General features: G+C 41.1%; 2 protein-coding genes across 2 annotated transcripts; one reads left to right on the top strand and one right to left on the bottom strand.

Moving 5' to 3' along the window:
* Positions 1-492: 492 nt before the first annotated feature.
* On the bottom strand, positions 493-8,753 carry LOC112248793 (BAG family molecular chaperone regulator 4). The gene is made up of 5 exons (XM_024418112.2): positions 8,475-8,753; positions 5,729-5,851; positions 5,256-5,498; positions 4,896-5,150; positions 493-2,433 (listed from the first exon to the last, which is right to left on the bottom strand). Exons 1-5 carry the CDS (start codon positions 8,601-8,603, stop codon positions 1,960-1,962), a joined length of 1,224 nt encoding a protein of 407 aa, XP_024273880.1. The 5' UTR covers positions 8,604-8,753; the 3' UTR covers positions 493-1,959.
* Positions 8,754-15,474: 6,721 nt separating this feature from the next.
* LOC112248792 (U6 snRNA-associated Sm-like protein LSm1) lies at positions 15,475-17,824 on the top strand. The gene is made up of 4 exons (XM_024418110.2): positions 15,475-15,677; positions 15,915-15,983; positions 16,228-16,343; positions 16,679-17,824. Exons 1-4 carry the CDS (start codon positions 15,632-15,634, stop codon positions 16,847-16,849), a joined length of 402 nt encoding a protein of 133 aa, XP_024273878.1. The 5' UTR covers positions 15,475-15,631; the 3' UTR covers positions 16,850-17,824.
* The last annotated feature ends 3,511 nt before the right edge of the window (positions 17,825-21,335 follow it).

Raw genomic sequence — 21,335 nt, 5'->3', positions numbered from 1 at the left:
TGTAGATTAGTTTCAAAGGAATCCTGATGAGGAATTGAATGAACAAGTGTAGGATTAATAAAGTTGGTTTGCTTCAGTGAGTCTTCAAAGCCTTCTGACACTCTGTCCCTCAAATCAAATGAGTGTTCAAAATTGCTCAGCGAGAACATATGTGTTCACACCTTTTTAAAAAGATCTGAATGCTAGTAGTCAGGCAATGATATGTGCGCGGACATACACAGCAGTCTCAACTTCACTAAAAGATGACATTTTTCTCATGGCTGGCCCTTCTGATAATAACATTTTTTAGGGAGGGAAACTATTCACAGAATTATCTAAATCCCTAGAGGAAAAGAGATCAAGTGGCATGTGCTTTGTCTCACCATCAGCACCCCTTCATTCAAAAATGTCCGTCATTCTCTCTCTCCCACCTATAAGATGACGAACTCTTGTTAATTGTGAGTGTTTACGGCATGTTTTCCAAAAAGACTACAATTGCATAAATACAACATATTAAAAAAAAAAAGAGTCCTGACATTTAATGCAAGTCCTCAGTTTGAGCTATAGTCACTTCTAAAATCAGTCAGGCAAATATTTCCATCTAAATGTTGGAAACATGCACTTAATCAGAAACCTCTGTAGACATGACCTTTTACAGGTCTGTTACACACACACATATCAATCGAACTAATACGCAATAATCTTAAACACAAAAAAAAATACCAGCACATGGGAAAAAAAGTAACTAATATGACAAACATAACATTTTGTTCCATGCAAAGCTTTAGAGATTGTTTATTTTTTTAAGATTTGAAAAAGCACCTGCCGATATTATGGCACTTGTATTTATAAGAACCGATCACAGTCTAGGAAATCGTTGATCCAACCTCCTCATCCAATACTTTGACAATGCATCCTTCGTTTCCTCCTTCAAATAGTCACTGGTCCGAGACTGGATTGGTCAAACTATGTGGTAGAATGGTCAGAGATCACACCAAAGGAAGGTCAGTTTTCCTTTTCATCCTTCTAAAAACTGATCCTAGATCTGCACTTAGACTGTCTACCACCAGTCAATGGAAATAGCATTGTGAAGAAGTTGTAGACCAACTACAAAACAGTACATACCAGGGTTGAGATCAATTCCATCTATTCAGAATGTGAATTGAAACTTGGTCAATATTTTCATTTGCGCCACTTCTCAATTAAGTGGATTTCAATACATTTCTTTAAAATCGACCACATTGAAAAGCAATTGACCCTACCTTTGTATATCCTGAAGTGTCAAATAAACAGAATACATTACCCAGTACCGATTTGGAAGGCTGTGTGTGTGAATGCACCGTTTGCATTCTGCTTGCAATGACAAGTGGGTGACAATGTTGGGGTTGAGTGATAAAGGGGAAATCTCATGGCAGTGCCATTAGTTCACATCATCTAAGAAAACATGGTGAATGGAACACATGGCCTTTAACCACAGATCTAGGATCAGATCAGCCTACTCCAAATCCTAACTGAAAACTTATCTGATCCTGTACCAGTGATTAAGGGGAAATGTCTACCTACTTCGAAAGGAACATGGCGACACTACATTGCATGGGCATAAGTATGACATAAGACGCTTTAAGCAGTCATGGACACTAATGTCGGGTTATGAAAACTAACCCAACATCATAACTTGATATGTACAACCATTCAATTTTCCATCATGACTACTTTGAAATGGCATCTTATGTATGTTGTGATCACACCTGCATAAAGTATCCCAAGCTAGCCCGATTCCAAACCAAACCCTTGTTGACAATCAGCCAATCTAAACCTTTCCGATCCGGGAGGTGTAGACAACAAACAAAGACTTAGGACTCCAATGAATTCTAAGTGACCGGTTTAAATCTGAAATAAGGCCCACAACCTGACTGTGGAAGATTCAAATGTCACAAGAAAAGAACAGTAAGACCCGTCCATATACATAACTGGTTCAGTTCAGAAGGCCTTTTTCTCCAGCCGGTCCAGTATGGCCTGGATCCTCTGCACAGCCTCCTTCCGGGCCTGCCTTACCACTTCCTGTCCCTGAGTCTCCACTGAGTCCAACACCAGCAGCTCCTTAGTAAGCAGTTCCTCTAGGTACCTGTAACTCTTGTCCGATTTTTTACCCACAAACTCGTCCACATCCTCATGGAGCAAAAGCACCCGGGCCATGACCTGCTGGACTTTGGCCAGGCTAGGGTTGTGGATCACTCCCTGATGCTGGGCTGGAGCTGGGATTGGGGGTGGAGGCTCACCCTGGGAAGGCTTTGGCTCCTGCGCCCCTCCTCGCCCTGGTTTATTGTACATCTGGGGAGGTGAGCTGAAGTCGACAGGCTTGCCATTGGTGGGGTTAGGGGAGTGGGCCAGTCTGGGTTTGGGTCCCAGCTGTGGGGCACGCTGGTGCTGGTGGGGTCCTGTGTAGTGCTGGTCCTGAGGAAGTAAAAAAAAAAGAGTCTTAGACCAAGGGTGGGCAAACAAACTTGTTGGCTTGAGGGCCACATGATTTTGAAATTCAATTTGTTCCTCAAAATAGATGTGCAGGCTAGAAAGAGGGCAGTTTTGAAAATACACTACTAAAAGTATGTGGACACCTGCTCGTCAAATATTTCATTCCAAAATCATGGGCATTGATATGGAGTTGGTCCTCCTTTTACTGCTATAACAGCCTCCCCTCTTCTGGGAAGGCTTTCCAGTAGATGCTGGAACATTGCTGCAGGGACTTGCTTCCATTCAGCCACAAGAGCATTAGTGAGGTCGGGCACTGATTTTGGGCGATTAGGCCTAGTTTATTTTACTAGGCAAGTCAGTTAAGAACAATTTCTTATTTACAATGATGGCCTACACCAGCCAAACCAGGACGACGCTGGGCCAATTGTGCACCTTCATATGGGACTCCCAATCATGGTTGGTTGTGATACAGCCTGGAATCGAACTAGGGTGTCTGTAGTGACGCATTTAGCACAGACATCCTTAAACCGCTACGCCACTCGGGTGCCCAAAAGTGGTGGTTCCACTGGGGACAAATCAGGTTCTTCCACAACGATCTCGACAAACCATTTCTGTATGTACCTTGCTTTGTGCACAGGGGCATTGTCATGCTTTAACTGGCACTATGCATTGAGGCAGGTAGCGTTCTCCTAGCATCCGTCAAACCCAGATTTGTCCATCAGACTGACAGATGGTGACGTGTGATTCATCACTTCAGAGAACACATTTCCACTGCTCCAGAAGCGCAATGGTGGCAAGCTTTACACCACTCCAGTCGACGCCTTGTATTGCGCATGGTGATCTTAGGCTTGTTTGTGGCTGCTCAGCTATGGAAACCCATTACATGAAGCTCCCGACGAACAGTTCTTGTGCTGACGGTAGTGAGTGTTGCAACAGAGGACTGACAAGTTTCACACGCTATGCATTTCACTCGGCGGCCCAGTTCTGTGAGCATGTGTGACCTACCGCTTCGCGGCTGAGCCGTTGTCACTCCTAAAAGTTTCCACTTCAAAATAACAGCACTTACACTTGATCGGGGCAGCTCTAGCACGGCAGAAATTTGACGAACTGACTTGTTGGAAAGTTGGCATCGTATGACGGTGCCATGTTGAAAGTCACTTAGCTCTTCAGTAAGGCCATTCTACGGTTTGTTTGTCTATGGAGATTGCATGGCTGTGTGCTTGATTTTATACACCTGTCAGCAACGGAAGTGGCTGAAATAACGGAATCCACTAATTTGAAAGGGTGTCCACATACTTTTGTATATGTAGTGTATATTAGGTTGATTATCATTTCAACCTACACTGAACTAAAATATAAAAACGCATGTAAAGTGTTGGCCCATGTTTCATGAGTGGAAAAAAATGGATTCTACCAAATTGATCACAAATGTATTTATATCCCTAGTAGTGAGCATTTCTCATTTTCCAAGATAATTCAGCCACCTGACAGATGTGGCATATCAAGAAGCTGATTAAACAGCATGACCAGTACACAGGTGCACCTTGTGCTGTGGACAATAAAATGTGCAGTTGTCACAACACAATGCCACAGATGTCTCAAGTTGAGGGAGCGCGCAATTTGCATGCTGACTGCAGGAATGACCACCAGAGCTGTTGCCAGAGACTTAAATGTTCATTTCTCTACCATAAGCCGCTTCCAATGTAATTTTAGAGAATTTGGCAGTACGTCCAACTGGCCTCACAACCGCAGACCACGTTTATGGCGATGTGTGGGCAAGCGGTTTGCTGATGTCAACGTTGTGAACAGAGTGGCCCATGGTGGCGGTGGGGTAATGGTATTGGCAGGCATAAGCTACAGACAAACACAATTGCATTTTATCGACGGCAATTTCAATGGACAAAAATACTGTGACGAGATCCTGAAGCCCATTTTTCTTTAATGCATCTGTAACCAGATGAATATCTGTTTTCTCAGTTATGCGAAATCCATAGATTAGGGCCTTATGAATGTATTTGAAATTGGCCTATTTCCTCATTTGAACCGTAACTCAGTAAAATCAATGAAGTTGTTGCATGTTGTGTTTATATTTTTGTTCAATATATTTTAGACATTAAAATGTGTCCTGGAGTGTTTTTTTAAACCCCAAAATAACAATTGTAATATCTACTAGCCGGTGTGATGTGGCCTGCGGGCCGTAGTTTGCCCACCTGTCTTAGACGACTAGTGTATAATGAATGAATATAAATTATGAAAATTCAGACCCAAAACAGCTACGGTACCAGAGGAAGTATTGAGCTTTTACCTGACATATCCCCTTTTCTTCCAAGAAGTAAATTAGGCCCACTTGGATTTAATTTCAGAAACAATATGTGCAAATAAAGGAGATGAGACAAAAAGCCACTTTAGGTCATTGAGATGCATCCCGTGTGTTCCACATGTACCTTGGCTTCATAGGAGGGTGGGGCTCCAGTGCCTGTCCCTGGCCATGCTGGGGGTTGTTGGGGGTGGACAGGGGTCCCATAGTGGCTGTCTGGCTGCCACTGCTGGTGCGAGGGCCCATACCCACCCGAGTGGGCCCAAGCCTCAGCCTGCGGCCTATGGTGAATGGCCTGTCCAGTGGAGTATGGGGGGTTTGGTGGCAACGCAGGACCACCTTCCCCATAGTGCGAGTAAGACCCAGGAAGATAGCCAGAGGCCTAAAGAAGATCAAGGTATAAAATAGAAAACAAGATCCATTATACCCAACTGCCTTTACATCGGACATCATTAAACACTGCCCTGTACTGGTTGAATGAACTTACCCCTTGACAGTGTGGTCCAGGATAGTGGTGGTGCTGATGTTGGTGCTGGGCGTGTGGTTGTCCTGACCCCCCTGTGCTCTGCTCTGGTCCTGGGCAGCACTGGCTAGGGTACTGGCCTGGGGCCTGCCTGGGAGGCATCTGGTCTGCACAGTAGAATGGGTTGGACGGGTGGAAAGAACTTGCCGGATACTGGCCTGGACCAGGGTTATAGACACTGTGGCCATTTGGATATGCTTGCATTGCCTGGAGAGGGAGAGGGAGAGGGAGAGAGGGAGAGAAAGAGAAAGTGTGTGCCTACATCCGTAAGTGTGTGAAAGTGCATGCCAGACTACCGGTCTGTGAAAGTATGTGTGCGTGACAAAGTGTCACGGAAGGCTGAGAGCACTTTAGTCTTGAGATAAGGAATTAATTCCCATATATAGCCTTGGATTTAGAGGGCCTTTGCTATGACAGAACATGAGGCTGTACTGCACCTGTGGGTTGTAAGGTGGCTGCACGTCAGATCCTGAAGGATATGCATTTGCATAGTGCCCTGCTGTGGAATGTGACTGGGGGTACCAGTAGTTTGAGGAGTAACCAGGGTATTGGGAAGCATCCTGTAAGCATACAGGGAGAGATTTATTTACCTGGCCTCCAAATAAGCACAGTTTGAACTAGTCATATTGACCTGAGTAAACCGTAACCCTAGACTTGTTTGACCAAAGTATCCAATAGTCAAATGCAGCAAGACTGACACTGATCGAATGTAAAAATGTTTCCTACTGTATTACATAATAGCTAGCTAGCAGCCATCACACAACATTAGCTAGTTTTGATAAGAACACCGACGCTCGTTCTGAATATTAACACTTGCTTGCCGTTTGGTTTTTGTAAACAAAGTAAAGTATCTTTCATATCAGCCTAAATTACTACACAACTTAATAGGATTAGGGTTCCCACGCTGACATGTTTCCATGTTACAGTGCTTGTTTATGGAAAAACAGAACATGAAATCCTCAATGCTAGGGGGCTTACAAGTTGAAGGCTGACCACCATACCACAGGCATTGTTTCCAGAAAACTTCTTTGTGGTCCATATTCATGGATATACTCCACCCCCCCTCCAACACAATTATGGTACCAATAATTGCTTCCATTTCACCAGATGTATGTTGTTGAACAGATTTCTTTTGAAAATCACACCCAACAAAAGGTATAAGGATAATTTAGTTGCTAGTGGCAGACTGCAGTACCTCATCAGCCTTCAACTTGAAATAGTCCACTGAGCTAGCCTGCAAAGTCACTTCCTACAGTAGCTCAAAATGCACATGCCATGTTTCCAAAAACTTGTCCATGTAGCAAGATGGCGACACGCTGAAAAAAAGACTTCCTGATCATCAAATGCAACACTGAGCATAGAGCTCGCCAGCTTGTAGACCTAAAAAACAGAAATGATTTACCTCTGTTTCGGTCACCCATTCCTATAGCAAAATTAAAATGGGGAATAAATAGGGTTTTGGAATAAATGCTGAAGGTCTGAGGTAAACACAGGCTTATAAAAGTTTTGTTCTATAAGATAAGTCATGTTAACTGACAGATATTATGAATTATGAAGCCTTTGTGCTTTGTGGGTTTAAAAAAAATATATATAACTGCTTCAAAATTCACAAAAAGGTGAGGTTAGCTGATGAAGATTCTCATAGTACAAAAAGTATAACATCTACATCTGTGTTTCCCACACTCCTTATTTTCGCCGTTTATCCCAAAAACCCTACAAAAAACAAAATTTCCCTTAGGCTTCGTTCAAAACCATGGCAGAGTTGCTGCCTACAAAAATAAGCCATTACTATTGCTCTCTATTCTCATCAGAAACAAATGTGTTGACGTTAAGTCACCATGGTCTATTGCGGTGTTCAAAAAAACTGGGAACTAGAAAAAAAAAAGAAGCTTTGACTGGGCAAAATATTTTTTTACTGTCATCCAACTTGGAATTCCAAACAGGAAACTCGGGCATCTTTCTACAGCTTTATTCATTTTTATTTCCAGGTTTAAAAAATGGATAATTATTAACAATAAATCAATACAGGAAGTACATGTAGGAACACATGTGTGTATATTTAAATAATATACAAAGGACAATTGGTCTAGGGGGTACAATATCACATTACACAAGGACCTTACTAAGGGACATAGATTTATAAAAACAGCTTTTTGTTCGTATAGTATTTAATTGTCTTAACATATAGTTCAATTTATTTTTGTAAGGTAAGAAAATGTGCTCTTTTGTTTGTAAATGTACATTTGTGAATGTGAAATTTGGCCAAAAGAATAATGAAATTAATTACATAAAATAGTTATATTATTTCTATTGTAGGTAAATAATCCAAGCAGTACATATCTCCACAATAGTGTAAAATCTTCATAAATGTGTTCTGATGTCTTGCCACAGTTTCCTTACATGAATACAATGCCCAAAAAAATGTAACACCATTTCTGGATGGTCATTACGAAAAGGTACAATTTGAGTTGATGTATTCCTTAAACTTCTTCATATAGTGGTTGGCAGGATAATATTTAAGAACAATTTTAAAGGAAACTTCCTTAATTTTGTTAACAAGTAGGTATGTGGCAACATTCAACTTTTTCCAACAGATATTATCACTAAATCCGTTCCAATAAAGGCATGAGAAGGTATAGATACAACATCCTGATTTAACAGGGGTTGTATCGCTCAGTTGTTGAATGGACCAAAATAGGTATCCTTCTACAACTCCTTTTGCGACCCGAATATGACTGACGTCATGATTTGACCTCGTTTTCCCCTCAAGTTCCTAGTTGTCTTGAAAGCCCCATAAAAAAAGTAATGTTAGGACCCTTTGGTATTGGACTATTAGTTATAGATACCTAGTTAGCTATGCATTGTAGTCTCAACTGTTTGTCTAACTAGGCTATTTATCATATACTACAAACGAGATAGCTAGCTAGAAAATCTCCATGTCAAATATAGCTAAGCAAGCAGTATTGCAAATCTTACTAACTAGCTAGATTGGACGTACTGTCAGAAGACGGCTAGCTAGATAACGTTAGCTGGCTAAAATGTAGGCTAGCTAACTAGCTTGAGCTAATGACGTTAAATGTACACAGTACGAGACAAAGCTTGTTTACTGACATTAACCCGTGTGTTCTAAAATTAAAAACACAAGTACGTGTTGATATGAATTAGCTACACAATGTGACTTACCATAGCGTTACTCCAGTTCACGTTATTATTTTCTGAGTTGTAATTTGAAGGCCAGGCGGCTTTGGGATTCGACGGCATTTGATGATGCATAACCCAAGCAGCGTCCCCAGCACTCCTGTCGTTTGCCATACAAATAATCGTGATACAATTAACTGTCAACTAGGATAGACTGATATTGGGGACAAAACTGCTTTATTGAAACGCTCCAGTTAATGCATTGATCATGGACAGCAAAGTATGGAAACGTTTGAATGACAAGTATTTTATGCTTTGCCCCTTTAATTTTTCGCCCCTCCCTTTTCCCTTTTCACCACGTGCGTCAGTAGAATAGGTCGTTATCAATAAAACGTCACAATAACGTGCAGAGCGTTCGATTTGCCTGCTAGGTGGCAAGTCGATCCCAGCTCCGCTAAAACCAATGACAACTGCTTACCCTTTTCAAAGTATTGTTAAATCAATTTTAACTATTTGGTTGAAATATCATCACCCCTTGAAGAGCATCGTCAGAACTCAACATTTACGATTATTTCATGCAAAACAATTGTTTATATTTTGCTCTATCATAGTTATATCACAGAGTTTCTAAACACAGACCACAACGTCGCAAGACTTTCGAGAACGCTTGCGAAACAGACCAGGCAGGGGTTTGGAAGTCAATGAGAGAAGTGAAAAATTATTCCTTTAATTGTTAATTTTCTCAATCTAAAGAACCTAGATTCGAGACAATTTCTTAAGTAGTTGAACGTGTTATTACTTCAACCTCGTGAAAGTGAGAAACTGAAAGGTTTTTATTTTCCTCAAAAACAACTTTATAGTGAAGGAGTGCCTTTTGATTTTGACCACCTGCACATGCGCAGTTCGGCGCGTGTTTCTACGCATGAGTTTAGACAACGTCGCCATGACATCGCCAATCTTTAACAATCTAATGTTGAGATGGAATTGTCAATCAGTAAAGCAGAAGCAATGGGATTAATAAGAACAGTGGTTAAAACAAGTGGCAAAAGTTGTGGAACAGGGAGAGTAAGGGAAGACACCTGTATAAGATCCAGGAAAAGGTGGGGACGGGGTGGTCCTCAGGCCGAGAGAGAGGGGAGGAAGGAAAGCGTAGTCACAAGGCTGAGACTGGGACAAACAAGGCTAAGTAGCACATTGAAAGTGGTGGGGAACATCCGACTTCACTGTCTCTGGTGCACACTCCAGTCCAGTTGCTGGCGATGATGCACCTTAAAGTTGGTTCAAAATTCAAAAGGCACTCGAAAATCTGAGCAATCTCTTTGCAGGTGCATGGCAACCGTTGAACAAAATGAAGGAAAAAGGAAACCGCACACTGCTATTGGTAGTATCACTGATATTTAATAAGCTTAAGTATCGGCATCACAGCCCTCGTCAGAGCTTTTGTGATTTAAAAAAAATTAGTACCCTTATGTAGACCTAGCCCCACCCACATCCGTTCCACGCATGGAAAGGGGTTGGAGGCAAAGGAAAAACAAATAAGTGCTACCTGATATAACATGCATCTCACAAACACTACAAAATTGTATAAATAAGACGCTTTAAACAATTCCATAAAACCACAATGAGGACACAGCAAGTTATTATTAATCATTGGGTACATCTTACGAAAAAACAGAGTAATCTTAAATAGGTACATAATTCACGTTCAAATTCACAACATAACATATATAGACATTTCATCATTAAGTCCTTTAGGAAATAATGTCTGGAGGGTGAAAATCCCAAAACATTCTCTTTTGCTCAGAGTATTATTAATATCACCTCCCCTGTCTGATATCTTAACTTTCTCTATGCCACAAAATCTAAAGGTAGAAATGTCATGCTTTAGGTCATAAGCTTATTAAATATCAGTGATACTACCAAGAGCAGTGTGCGGTTTCGTTTTTCCTTCACCTTAAAGTTGGTTGCCAACTGCCATATAAAATCCACAGAAGAAGAATAACATTGCCTACAAGTGTGATCTGGGATTTCTGTTGGAGAAGCAGTTTTCGCGTATCTTCATACTGTACCATCTTTGGTTAATACAGCAAGTAGCTTTTCATGATCAGTAAACATAAACACTACATAAATAGAGACCCAATGCAGCAACACATGACAATACAGCATGGTAGCAACACAACATGACAACAACACTATATGGTAGCTGCACAAAACATGGTACAAACATTATTGGGCACAGACAACAGCACAAAGGGCAAGAAGGTAGAGACAACAATACATCACGCAAAGCAGCCACAACTGTCAGTAAGAGTGTCCATGATTGAGTCTTTGAATGAAGAGATTGAGATAAAATTGTCCAGTTTGAGTGTTTGTTGCAGCTCGTTCCAGTCACTAGCTGCAGCGAACTGAAAAGAGGAGTAACCCAGGGATATGTGTGCTTTGGGGACCTTTAACAGAATGTGACTGGCAGAACGGGTGGTGTATGTGGAGGATGATGGCTACATTACACAACATGTTGGAAATCAGGAATCCAACAATGAGTGGTTTATAAGGAATCAGTGGCTAACTGCAAGCATTACAAAGCAATCATTAGCCTGCTATTCAGTGGAGCGGCTGTGTGGTCCCAAATCGAAGGTTAAGGGTCTCTTTTCCTTGTTTAAAATGATAAACATTCAACATTGGTCATGCTGTCAATGAAGCATGATTTGTGTCGCGCTCAAAACAACTTAACTGCAAAATCTGACTTTAGTTTGTTCAAGACAACTGAGAACTCTGGAAAAACGAGCTACAACTGGGAAAATACATTTTGAACTTTCATCCAACTCGGAATTGGAACTCGGGTCTCTTTCTAGAGCTACGACCTGAAGGTCACTGACGTCATCACTGATTCAACCTTTTTTTCCCGAGTTCCCAGTTGTCAGCACCATAAGTCCAGAGAATGACAGACTTTGATGACAAAATTTGCCCATGAAGGACAGCCGCGCCACTTTCCTGTTCAAGTAAGCACAGCACAAAAGGTGAGTCCAAAAATGTATTGTATTGCTGCTGCATAAATGTTGGGTAGTAAGTTGTTAGTAGCCCATGTGCATCACCCTAATAATTTGGTCTATTTTCACCTCTTAATTTTGCTGACTGTTCTGACTTGGTGGTGCACATGTAGCCTATAACCTGAGAAATGTTATCATAGAATATTGTAAGAGTTTTCATTGTCTGCATATATGCCCCCTTTATTTATCCTATGGTGCTGACTTGGTGTACAAGAAGAACGCTGTGAGAACGGCCCATGTTCTGAATTCTGTCGCTGTACATTTCAAAAGTGCTGAACAAATAGTTATGTTGACTACGTCCGTCCTAGCTCGCTCATTAATGTCTTTATCGAAAATACAGATTGACGCTTATCCACTTGTCATCCACTTATGCCATAGTTTGTACATCTCAATTGTCAGTCGAAACCACATTTGTTTAAGCAAGTCAGCCATATCAGCTATGTTTTTTTAAAGGCAGTAAATGAGGCTGAATGCGCTGTTTTGCTGATAGCCAGGTGTAGCACTGGTATAGTGCAATTATTGTATTTTTTAGTGTTCTGTTGTGTAGTGACTTTGCTGGCATGCATCCCACATGTTTTTTTGTGGTCCCACCAAGATTTACATGCTAAAATCACCACTGTATACCACTATTTAATTTTAAAAAAAATCCCCAATCCAAGTCTGCACTTTCAGCTGATTCTTTCCTTCCAAATCCGTTGTGGTGGCATACAGAGCCAAAATGTTAATAACTTGGTCAATGTCCAAATATTTATGGACCTGACTGTATGTGCGTGTGTGTATATACACACACACACATACAGTACCAGTCAAAAAAAAAGAAGATTAGGGCACACCTACTCATTCAATGGTTTTTCTTTATTTGTACATTGTAGAATAATAGTGAAGACATCAAAACTATGAAATAACACATATGGAATCATGTAGAAACCAAAAAAGTGTTTAACAAATCAAAATATATTTTGTTATATTTGAGATTCTTCAAAGTAGCCACCCTTTGCCTTGATGACAGCTTTGCACACTCTTGGTATTCTCTCATCCAGCTTCATGAGGTAGTCATCTGGAATGCATTTTAATTAATAGGTGTGCCTTGTTCAAAGTTCATTTGTGGAATTTCTTTCCTTAATGCATTTGAGCCAATGCCAAGAACAGCTCAAATAAGCAAAGAGAAAAGGTAGTCCATTATTGCTTTAAGACATGAAGGTCAGTCAATCTGGAAAGTTTCAAAAACGTTTAAAGTTTCTTCAAGTGCAGTCTCAAAAACCATCAAGCGCTATGATGAAACTGGCTCTCATGAGGACCACCACAGGAAAGGAAGAACCAGAGTTACCTCTGCTGCAGAGGATATGTTCTTTAGAGTTACCAGCCTCTAAAATTGCAGCCCAAATAAATGCTTCACGGAGTTCAAGTAGCAGACACATCTCAACATCAACTGTTCAGAGTAGACTGTGTGAATCAGGCCTTCATGGTCGAATTGCTGCATAGAAACCACTCCTGAAGGACACCAATAAAAAGAAGAGATTTGCTTGGGCCAAGAAATATGAGCAGTGGACATTAGACCGGTGCAAAGCTTTGATTTTTATTTCCAACCGCCGTGTCTTTGTAACACAGCGGTGGTTCCCACCGTGAAGCATGGAGGAGGTGCGGGGGTGCTTTGCTTGGACACTGTCTGTGACTTATTTAGAATTCAAGGCACAGTTAACCATCATGGCTACCACAGCATTATGCAGCGATACGCCATCCCATCTGGTTTGCGCTTAGTGGGACTATCATTTGTTTTTAAACAGGACAATGACCCAACACACCTCCAGGCTGTGTAAGGGCTATTTGACCAAGGAGAGTGATAGAGTGCTGCATCAGATGACCTGGCCTTCACAATCACCCAACCTCAATGCAATTGAGATGGTTTGGGATGAGTTGCACCACAGAGTGAGGGAAAAGCAGCCAACAAGTGCTCAGCATATCCGGGAACTCCTTCAAGACAGTTGGAAAAGCATTCCAGGTGAAGCTGGTTGAGAGTGCCAAGATTGTGCAAAGCTGTCATCAAGGCAAAGGGTGGCTACTTTGAAGAATGTAAAATATATGAACACCTTTTTTCTCATATGTGTTATTTCATAGTTTTGATGTCTTCACTATTATTCTACAATGTAAAAATAGTACAAATAAAGAAAAACCCTTGAATGAGTAGGTGTGTCCAAACTTTTGACTGGTACTGTATGTGTGTGATGGAATGTATAGACATTATGGTAGTATGTGGACAGAATACATAGTACATCTGAAGAATACATGTATAGAATTGTACATGTACAGCAATAGTTGAATAGAATGTACTTGACTAGAATACAGCATATACATATTAAATGAGTAACGCTGTATGTAAAAATTATTAACATCCTTTCTAGAGAGTTTTTCCTAGCCACCGTGCTTCTACACCTGCATTGCTTGCTGTTTGGGGTTTTAGGCTGGGTTTCTGTACAGCACTTTCAGATATCAGCTGATGTACGAAGGGCTATATAAATACATTTGATTTGATTTGATTAACGTGACCAGTGTTCCAGATCTATGTACATAGGGCAGCATCCTCTAAGGTTCAGGGATGAGTAATCAGGTGGTAGCCGGCTAGTGACAGTGACAGTTTTTTTCCACCGACACCACACATTGTTTGTCCCATGTCTTCCTGCACACTTCTCACATCTTGGAATCTCCCTCCTACACTCTACTGCAACATGACCATGAGCTTAGCATCAGAAACACTGTTGTGGGTTTGGCACAAAAGCTCTCACTGAATAATTGACACATCATATCATTACTTTATCAGGTAAAGACTCTGATTCAAAAGGACAGACGATGTCTTTTCAGTTTCACCATTTCACCAAGCGGCGGGCGTCATAGACACAGGAAATTTGTCTTAAAAATTAAAGGGCTGCTTATTTAAAGGTATTACATTATTAGAAACATGCAATGTCCTAAATCTAAATCCTTAGTTCCAAACTGCCTCTGGAAGCAACATCTGCACAAGAACTGTTAGTCGGGAGCGTCATGAAATTGGTTTCAATAGCCGAGCAGCCGCACATAAGCATAAGATCACCATGCACAATGCCAAGTGTCGGCTGGAGTGGTGTAAAGCTCGCCGTCATTGGACTCGGGAGCATTGGAAACTCGTTCTCTCGAGTGATGAATCACGCTTCACCATCTGGCAGTCCGACGGATGAATCTGGGTTTGGCAGATGCCAGGAGAATGCTACCTGCCCCAATGCATAATGCCAACTGTAAAGTTTGGTGGAGGAGGAATAATGGTCTGGGGCTGTTTTACATGGTTCGGGTTAGGCCCCTTAGTTCCTGTGAAGGGAAGTCTTAATGCTACAGTATACAATGACATTCTAGACGATTCTGTGCTTCCAACTTTGTGGCAACAGTTTGGGGAAGGCCCTTTCCTGTTTCAGCATGACAATGCCCCCGTGCACAAAGCAAGGTCCGTACAGAAATGGTTTGTCGAGATTGGTGTGGATGAATTTGACTGGCCTGCCCAGAGCCCTGACCTCAACCCCATCAAACTCCTTTGGGATGAATTGGAACGCTGACTGCGAGCCAGGCCTAATCGCCCAACATCAGTGTCCGACCTCACTAATGCTCTTGTGGCTGAATGGAAGCAAGTCTCCGCAGCAATGTTCCAACATCTAGTGGAAAGCCTTCCCAAAAGAGTGGAGACTATTATAGCAGTAAAGGGGGGACCAACTCCGTATTAATGCCCATGATTTTGGAATTAGATGTTCGATGAGCAGATGTTCACACACTTTTTGTCATGTAGTGTATCTATATTAGATCACCAGAATAAATAGAATAAAAAAATTCCAATGTTCCTTGCTATTGGTGCTTAAAGGGTTTAATATTTGACAGGAAGTCTTTCCCCGAGCGTGCATTACTTCAAGTGTGCTTCCTGTAGAGAGAATACAGGTTGTTGGAACCTTTCTACTACTAAGTTGGGGACTTTTGTTATGAAAATATCGGAAATTCCGTGACCCGGAAGTGCTTTTTTAGTGTTGCTGAAGAGATGCTTATTAAGACTCTGATCTTATTTTGAACGATTCATGGCTTAATACATTTTATACACAGCGATTAGCTACAATATAACCGCAGAGATAGCTACACACGATCACAATGAACTACATGCCAGGGACCGCGAGTCTCATTGATGACATAGACAGTAAGTAGGGATAGCGAATGTTAGGCTGAGTGACGGCAGCAGTGTGAGCAAGTCCGCACTGTTTCCAACCTTTGGAAAACAGTGATGATGATCATGATTATTAGATACAGTTACAGATATATTGTAAACCCCTTCTTGTAACTATTTATTCTCCAAACTCAGTGTTGGGGACAACGATTGGATACTTTGTATCCGCTTGCTGTCGCTCTACTATAAACAGTCATTTTTCTCTTGCAGAAAAGCATCTTGTACTTCTTCGCGATGGAAGAACGCTAATTGGGTTTCTTAGAAGCATCGACCAGTTTGGTATGGCAAATAAACCACCTAACAAATCCTATAGTAGTTTAAACACACTAGTTCACTTGGCATACTAAGTTAGCTCTAGTTTAAATCCCCTATGGATATCTTCCATACATTGAGGTGGAATTGAGTTTACTAAAATACCTACTACGTAAGCCTTGAAATAATGTGACCTATTCACAAGTAGCTACATTCAGGCAATCAAAGGGAAAATTATATCAACTGCACCATCTCTTAACCTCTCTTTCAGCCAACCTAGTTTTCCATCAAACAGTCGAGCGCATCCATGTGGGCAAGAAGTTTGGGGACATCCCCAGAGGAATCTTCATTGTGAGAGGAGAGAACGTTGTTTTGCTTGGCGAAATAGTAAGTATTCATCCATGCCACCCTCTTGTTCTTTATCAATGATTATTTAGCCTTCCTCGTACAGTATGCCTACACATAGAAATGTGTTTGTGTTAAAGTAGCCTGTTGATTAGGCCAGATAATTGAGTCTATAGCAGTTTTCCAATATGCTCACATTATTCATTTAGCCTGAAACTTTAGTTGTCACCTCAGTTGCGTGGTTCACACACAGATCACACAGTTGATGATAATCAGTTGCTGGGGTTTACATGTGTGTGCCACTGCGATTGTTCTCCAGCAGGACATGTGTGACATGTAGGTTTACAGTACGTTTAATATGGTGTTTCCCTCTTTAGGACATGGATAAGCCGTGTGACACAGTCTTGCAGCAGGTTTCTATAGAGGAGATCCTAGAGGAGCAGCGATTGCAACAGCAAGCCAAGCAGGAGACAGAGAAAGCCAAGGTGACCGCACTGAAGGACAGAGGCCTATCCATCCCCAAGGCAGATAATCTTGATGAATACTGAAGGCACTTCTGTTCTATTTTCCTCTGTTATACTAGACTTCCCAGTTCTATGTTGAATACGGGATTATTTTGGCGATGGGGAGAAGAATGTGTGGTTTATAGATGAAGCAGCATCACACTAAATACTGTACGGATTTCATTTTGATAATGGCTCATTGGTGCAAAAGCAAGCAATGATTTAAGTGATGCATTTTTGTTAGATTTAATGACTGGCGTAATGCAGGAATTGAGGGTAGACCACACAAACTAAATTGTCTGGAAGACTACATTTCATGCGATAAATCTATTAAATATGATTTTCATAACCACAAAACGTATAACTTGTCAATAGCACATAACGATGGGTTCTTTATGTTTGTGTAAACAGACTTAAACTGTAATGGTAAGATTTGTTTTCCAAGTGTTTATTTTAATACGGAGGTCCACTTTGTAGAAATTGTAACAGGACTCTTTACTTGCGTATGACAATGGAACACTGTTCTACTTCATCAAGCAATACAGTTTGGGTTCATTCCTCCAGGCAACCGTTTTAACACAGATTCTCTGGGCGATGTTTACTGTGGCACAGGTTGCCACGGAGCTACGACACTTCCTCACCAGTTGCGTTTCAATTAGCTCAGGAAGTGTTATGGTTCAGGTGCAAGCTGTGCCACAGTAAACCTCTTCAGCTGAGTCTGTGGTGAAACAGTGTACATACAGTAAGGGTCGTTTTTGTACTTGGAGTTGATATGAAAGTATACTGTTTAAGGTTCCCACAATCAAGGTTCAATTGACATTGTGTGGGACGTTAGTGTGGGTCAAACAAAAACACCCTAATTGGTTGACAATAGAGCCACCCACAATGCAGGCCGTGGCTACAGGGTGCAGTTGGTGGCTAAAGGGTATGTGAATACTGAGACTTGAACATGGATGCAATCATATGACATACATCATTGTCCATTTTTGTCCGTCAAAAATACAACTCATCTCCACTTTTTTCAGATGTGTTCAGTCTAGTTGCATACTTAAAAAGATGGACAATTTGTGAATTTTTGGTCAGGAACTCTGTGTCATTTATCCGGTAACAAAAGACTCCTATTTGAAAAAGAATTGCGTCCATATGGAATTTTCAGACACAAAATTGTAATGTGGCCACGGCCTAATGCAACACACATTGAAAGTTGGTGATCAACGATGGCCACTGACTGCAGAAATCTGATCTGCTCGAACATGCCCAGTAGTTGAGTTCCTTTCAACTTTCAAGCATGTGGCACATTGACTGAATTTGGATCATATTTGGATCCCTTGTCTTCTTTCTGTGTTATTAGGCCTACTGATGTTTTAGTTTTTTTTATACCATACTGCTCAATAGTTTCTCCTGTTATGAATAGAAGGGGAAAAGGGAATGGAGGTAATACAAACACTCCCCCTAGTGTCCCAGGTGATGGTGCCAAATTCCCCAAATAACTAATAACTACACTGAACAAAAATATAAACACATGTAAAGTGTATTTCTTTGAATTGTTCACAAATTTGTTTACATCCCTGTTTGTGAGCATTTCTCCTTTGCCAAGATGGCAAAGTGTTGGTCCCATGTTTCATGAGCTGAAATAAAAGATCCAAGAAATTGTCCATATGCACAAAAAGCGTATTTCTCTGAATTGTTGTGCACAAATGGGTTTATATCACTGTTTCTGGGCATTTCTCCTTTGCCAAGATAATCCATCCACCTGACAGGTGTGTCATATTAAGAAGCTGATTAAACAACATGCTCATTACACAGATGCACCTTGTTCTGTAAACAATAAAAGGCCATTCTAAAATGTGCAGTTTTGTCACAACATATTGCCACAGATGTCTCAAGTTTTGAGGGAGTGTGCAATTGGCATATTGACTACAGGAATTTATACCAGAGCTGTTGCCAAATAATTGAATGTCCATTTCACTACCATAAGCCACCAACAACGTTGTTTTTGAGAATTTGGCAGTACGTCCAACCAGCATCACAACCGCAGACCACGTGTAACCATGCCAGCCCAGGACATTCACATCCAGCTTCTTCATCTGCAGGATCGTCTGAGACCAGCCACCGGGTCAGCTGATGAAACTGTAGGATTGCACAACCAAAGAATTTATGCACAAACTGTCAGAAACTGTCTCAGGGAAGCTCATCTACGTGCTTGTCGTCCTCACAAGGGTCTTGACCTGACTGCAGTTTGGCTTCGTAACTGACTTCAGTGGGAAAATTCTCACCTTGGATGGCCACTGGAACGCTGGAGAAGTGTGCTCTTCATGGATGAATCCGGTTTTCACTGTACTGGGCAGATGGCAGACATCATGTATAGTGTTGTGTGGGAGAGCGATTTGTGATGTGACGTTGTGAACAGACTGCCCCATGGTGGGGTTATGGTATGGGCTGGCACAAGCTACGGACAACGAACACAATTGCATTTTATCGATGGCAATTTGAATTCACAGCGATACCGTGACGAGATCCTGAGGCCCATTGTAGTGCCTTTCATCCGCCGCCATCACCTCATGTTTCAGCATGATAATGCATGGACCTTTGTCTTAAGGATCTTTACACAATTCCCGGAAGCTGAAAATGTTCCAGTTCTTCAGTCGTCTGCATACTCACCAGAAATCAAGTCAAATTTTATTTGTCACATGCGCCGAATACAAGAGTTGTAGACTTTACCGTGAAAGGCTTACTTAAAAGCCCTTAACCAACAATGCAGTTCAAGCAATGGAGTTAAGAAAATATTTACTAAATAAAATAAAGTAACACAAGAAATGTACTTAACAAAAACAAGGCTATACTCAGGAGGTACCGGTACCGAGTCAATGTGCATGGGTATAGGTTAATTGAGGTATTGTTGGTGATGTGGACACCAAGGAACTTGAAATTCTCAATCCGCTCCACTTCAGCCCCATTGATGTAAATGGGGGCCTGTTCGGCCCTCATTTTCCTATAGTCCACGATCAGCTCCTTTTTCTTGCTCACTTTGAGGGAGAGGTTTTTGTCCTGGCACCACACTGCCAGGTCTTTGACCTCCTCCCTATAGGCTCTCATTGTTGGTGGCGATCAGACCTACCACTGTTGTGTAGTCAGCAAACTTAATGATGGTGTTGGAGTTGAGCTTGGCCTTGCACTCGTGGGTGAACAGTCCCAGGGTCCTTAGCTTAGTGATGAGCGTTGAGGGCACTATGGTGTTGAACGCTGAGCTGTAGTCAATGAACAACATTCTCACACAGGTGTTCCTTTTGTCCAGGTGGGAAAGGGCAGTGTGGAGTGCGATTGAGATTGCATCATCCGTGGATCTGTTGGGGCGGTATGCAAAATGGAGTGGGTCTAGGGTTTCCGGCATGATAGTGTTGATGTGAGCCATGACCAGCCTTTCAAAGCACTTCAATGTCACTAATTGAGCATGTTTGGGATTTGGGATTGATGTGTACAACAGCGTGTTCCAGTTCCCTCCAATATCCAGCAACTTCGTACAACCATTGAAGAGGAGTGGGACAACATTCCACAGGCCACAATAAACAGCCTGATCAACTCTATGTTGCGCTGCATGAGGCAAATGGTGGTCACACCAGATACTAACTGTTTTTCTGATCTATGCATATCTGTATTCCCAGCAGTGGTGGTAAAAGTACTCAATCGTCATAAGATACCTTAATAGACAACGACTCAAGTAAAAGTGAAAGTCACCAAATAAAATAATACTTGAGTAAAAGTCTAAAAGTATTTGGTTTTAAATATACTTATGTATCAAAAGTAAATGGAATTGCTAAAATGTACTTAAGTATCAAAAGTAAAAGTGTAAATAATTTCAAGTTCCTTATATTAATCAAATCAGACGGCACAATTTAATTGTATTTTTATTGATGTATAGCCAGGGGCACACTCCAACACTCAGACATAGTTTACAAGCAAAGCATGTGTGTTTAGTGAGTCCGTCAGATCAGAGGCCGTAGGGATGACCAGGGATGTTCTCTTTATAAGTGTGTGAATTGGACCATTTTTCTGTCAAAATGTAATGAGTACTTTTGGGTGTCAGGGAAAATGTATGGAGTAAAAAGTACATTATTTTCTTTAGGAATTTAATGAAGTAAAAGTTGGAAAATATATAAATAGTAATGTACAGATACCCCCAAAAAACGACTTAAGTAGTACTTTAAAGTATTTTTACACCACTGATTCCCAGTCATGTGAAATCCATAGATTAGGGCCTACTTAATTATTTCAATTGACTGATTTCCTTATATTAACTGTAACTCAGTAAAATCCTTGAAATTGTTGCATGTTGCATTTATATTTTTGTTCAGTGTATATAAACCTATTGTAGACAGGCAGAGCATCACCAGTGGTATAAATATTGGTATATAAATATATATATATAATATATAGCAATACTGGTAGGTCTATGAGATCTTGAGATCATACGATTTTGTATTTCATCAGTTTTTCATAATTATGTCAATTAAATAGAACTAGGTTAGGTTAT

Source organism: Oncorhynchus tshawytscha, linkage group LG04, assembly GCF_018296145.1.
Source record: "Oncorhynchus tshawytscha isolate Ot180627B linkage group LG04, Otsh_v2.0, whole genome shotgun sequence".
NCBI lineage: Eukaryota > Metazoa > Chordata > Actinopteri > Salmoniformes > Salmonidae > Oncorhynchus > Oncorhynchus tshawytscha.
This window is presented reverse-complemented; position numbering and strand designations above follow the sequence as displayed.

Coding starts and splice junctions, on each gene's coding strand:
- LOC112248792 (XM_024418110.2), top strand. CDS start 15,632: ATGAACTACATGCCAGGGACCGCGAGTCTCATTGATGACATAGACA. Junction 15,678..15,914: donor TCTCATTGATGACATAGACA/GTAAGTAGGGAT, acceptor TTTCTCTTGCAG/AAAAGCATCTTGTACTTCTT. Junction 15,984..16,227: donor TAGAAGCATCGACCAGTTTG/GTATGGCAAATA, acceptor CCTCTCTTTCAG/CCAACCTAGTTTTCCATCAA.
- LOC112248793 (XM_024418112.2), bottom strand. CDS start 8,603: ATGGCAAACGACAGGAGTGCTGGGGACGCTGCTTGGGTTATGCATCAT. Junction 5,151..5,255: donor CTGGACCACACTGTCAAGGG/GTAAGTTCATTC, acceptor GATCTTCTTTAG/GCCTCTGGCTATCTTCCTGG. Junction 2,434..4,895: donor CACCCTCCTATGAAGCCAAG/GTACATGTGGAA, acceptor TTACTTCCTCAG/GACCAGCACTACACAGGACC.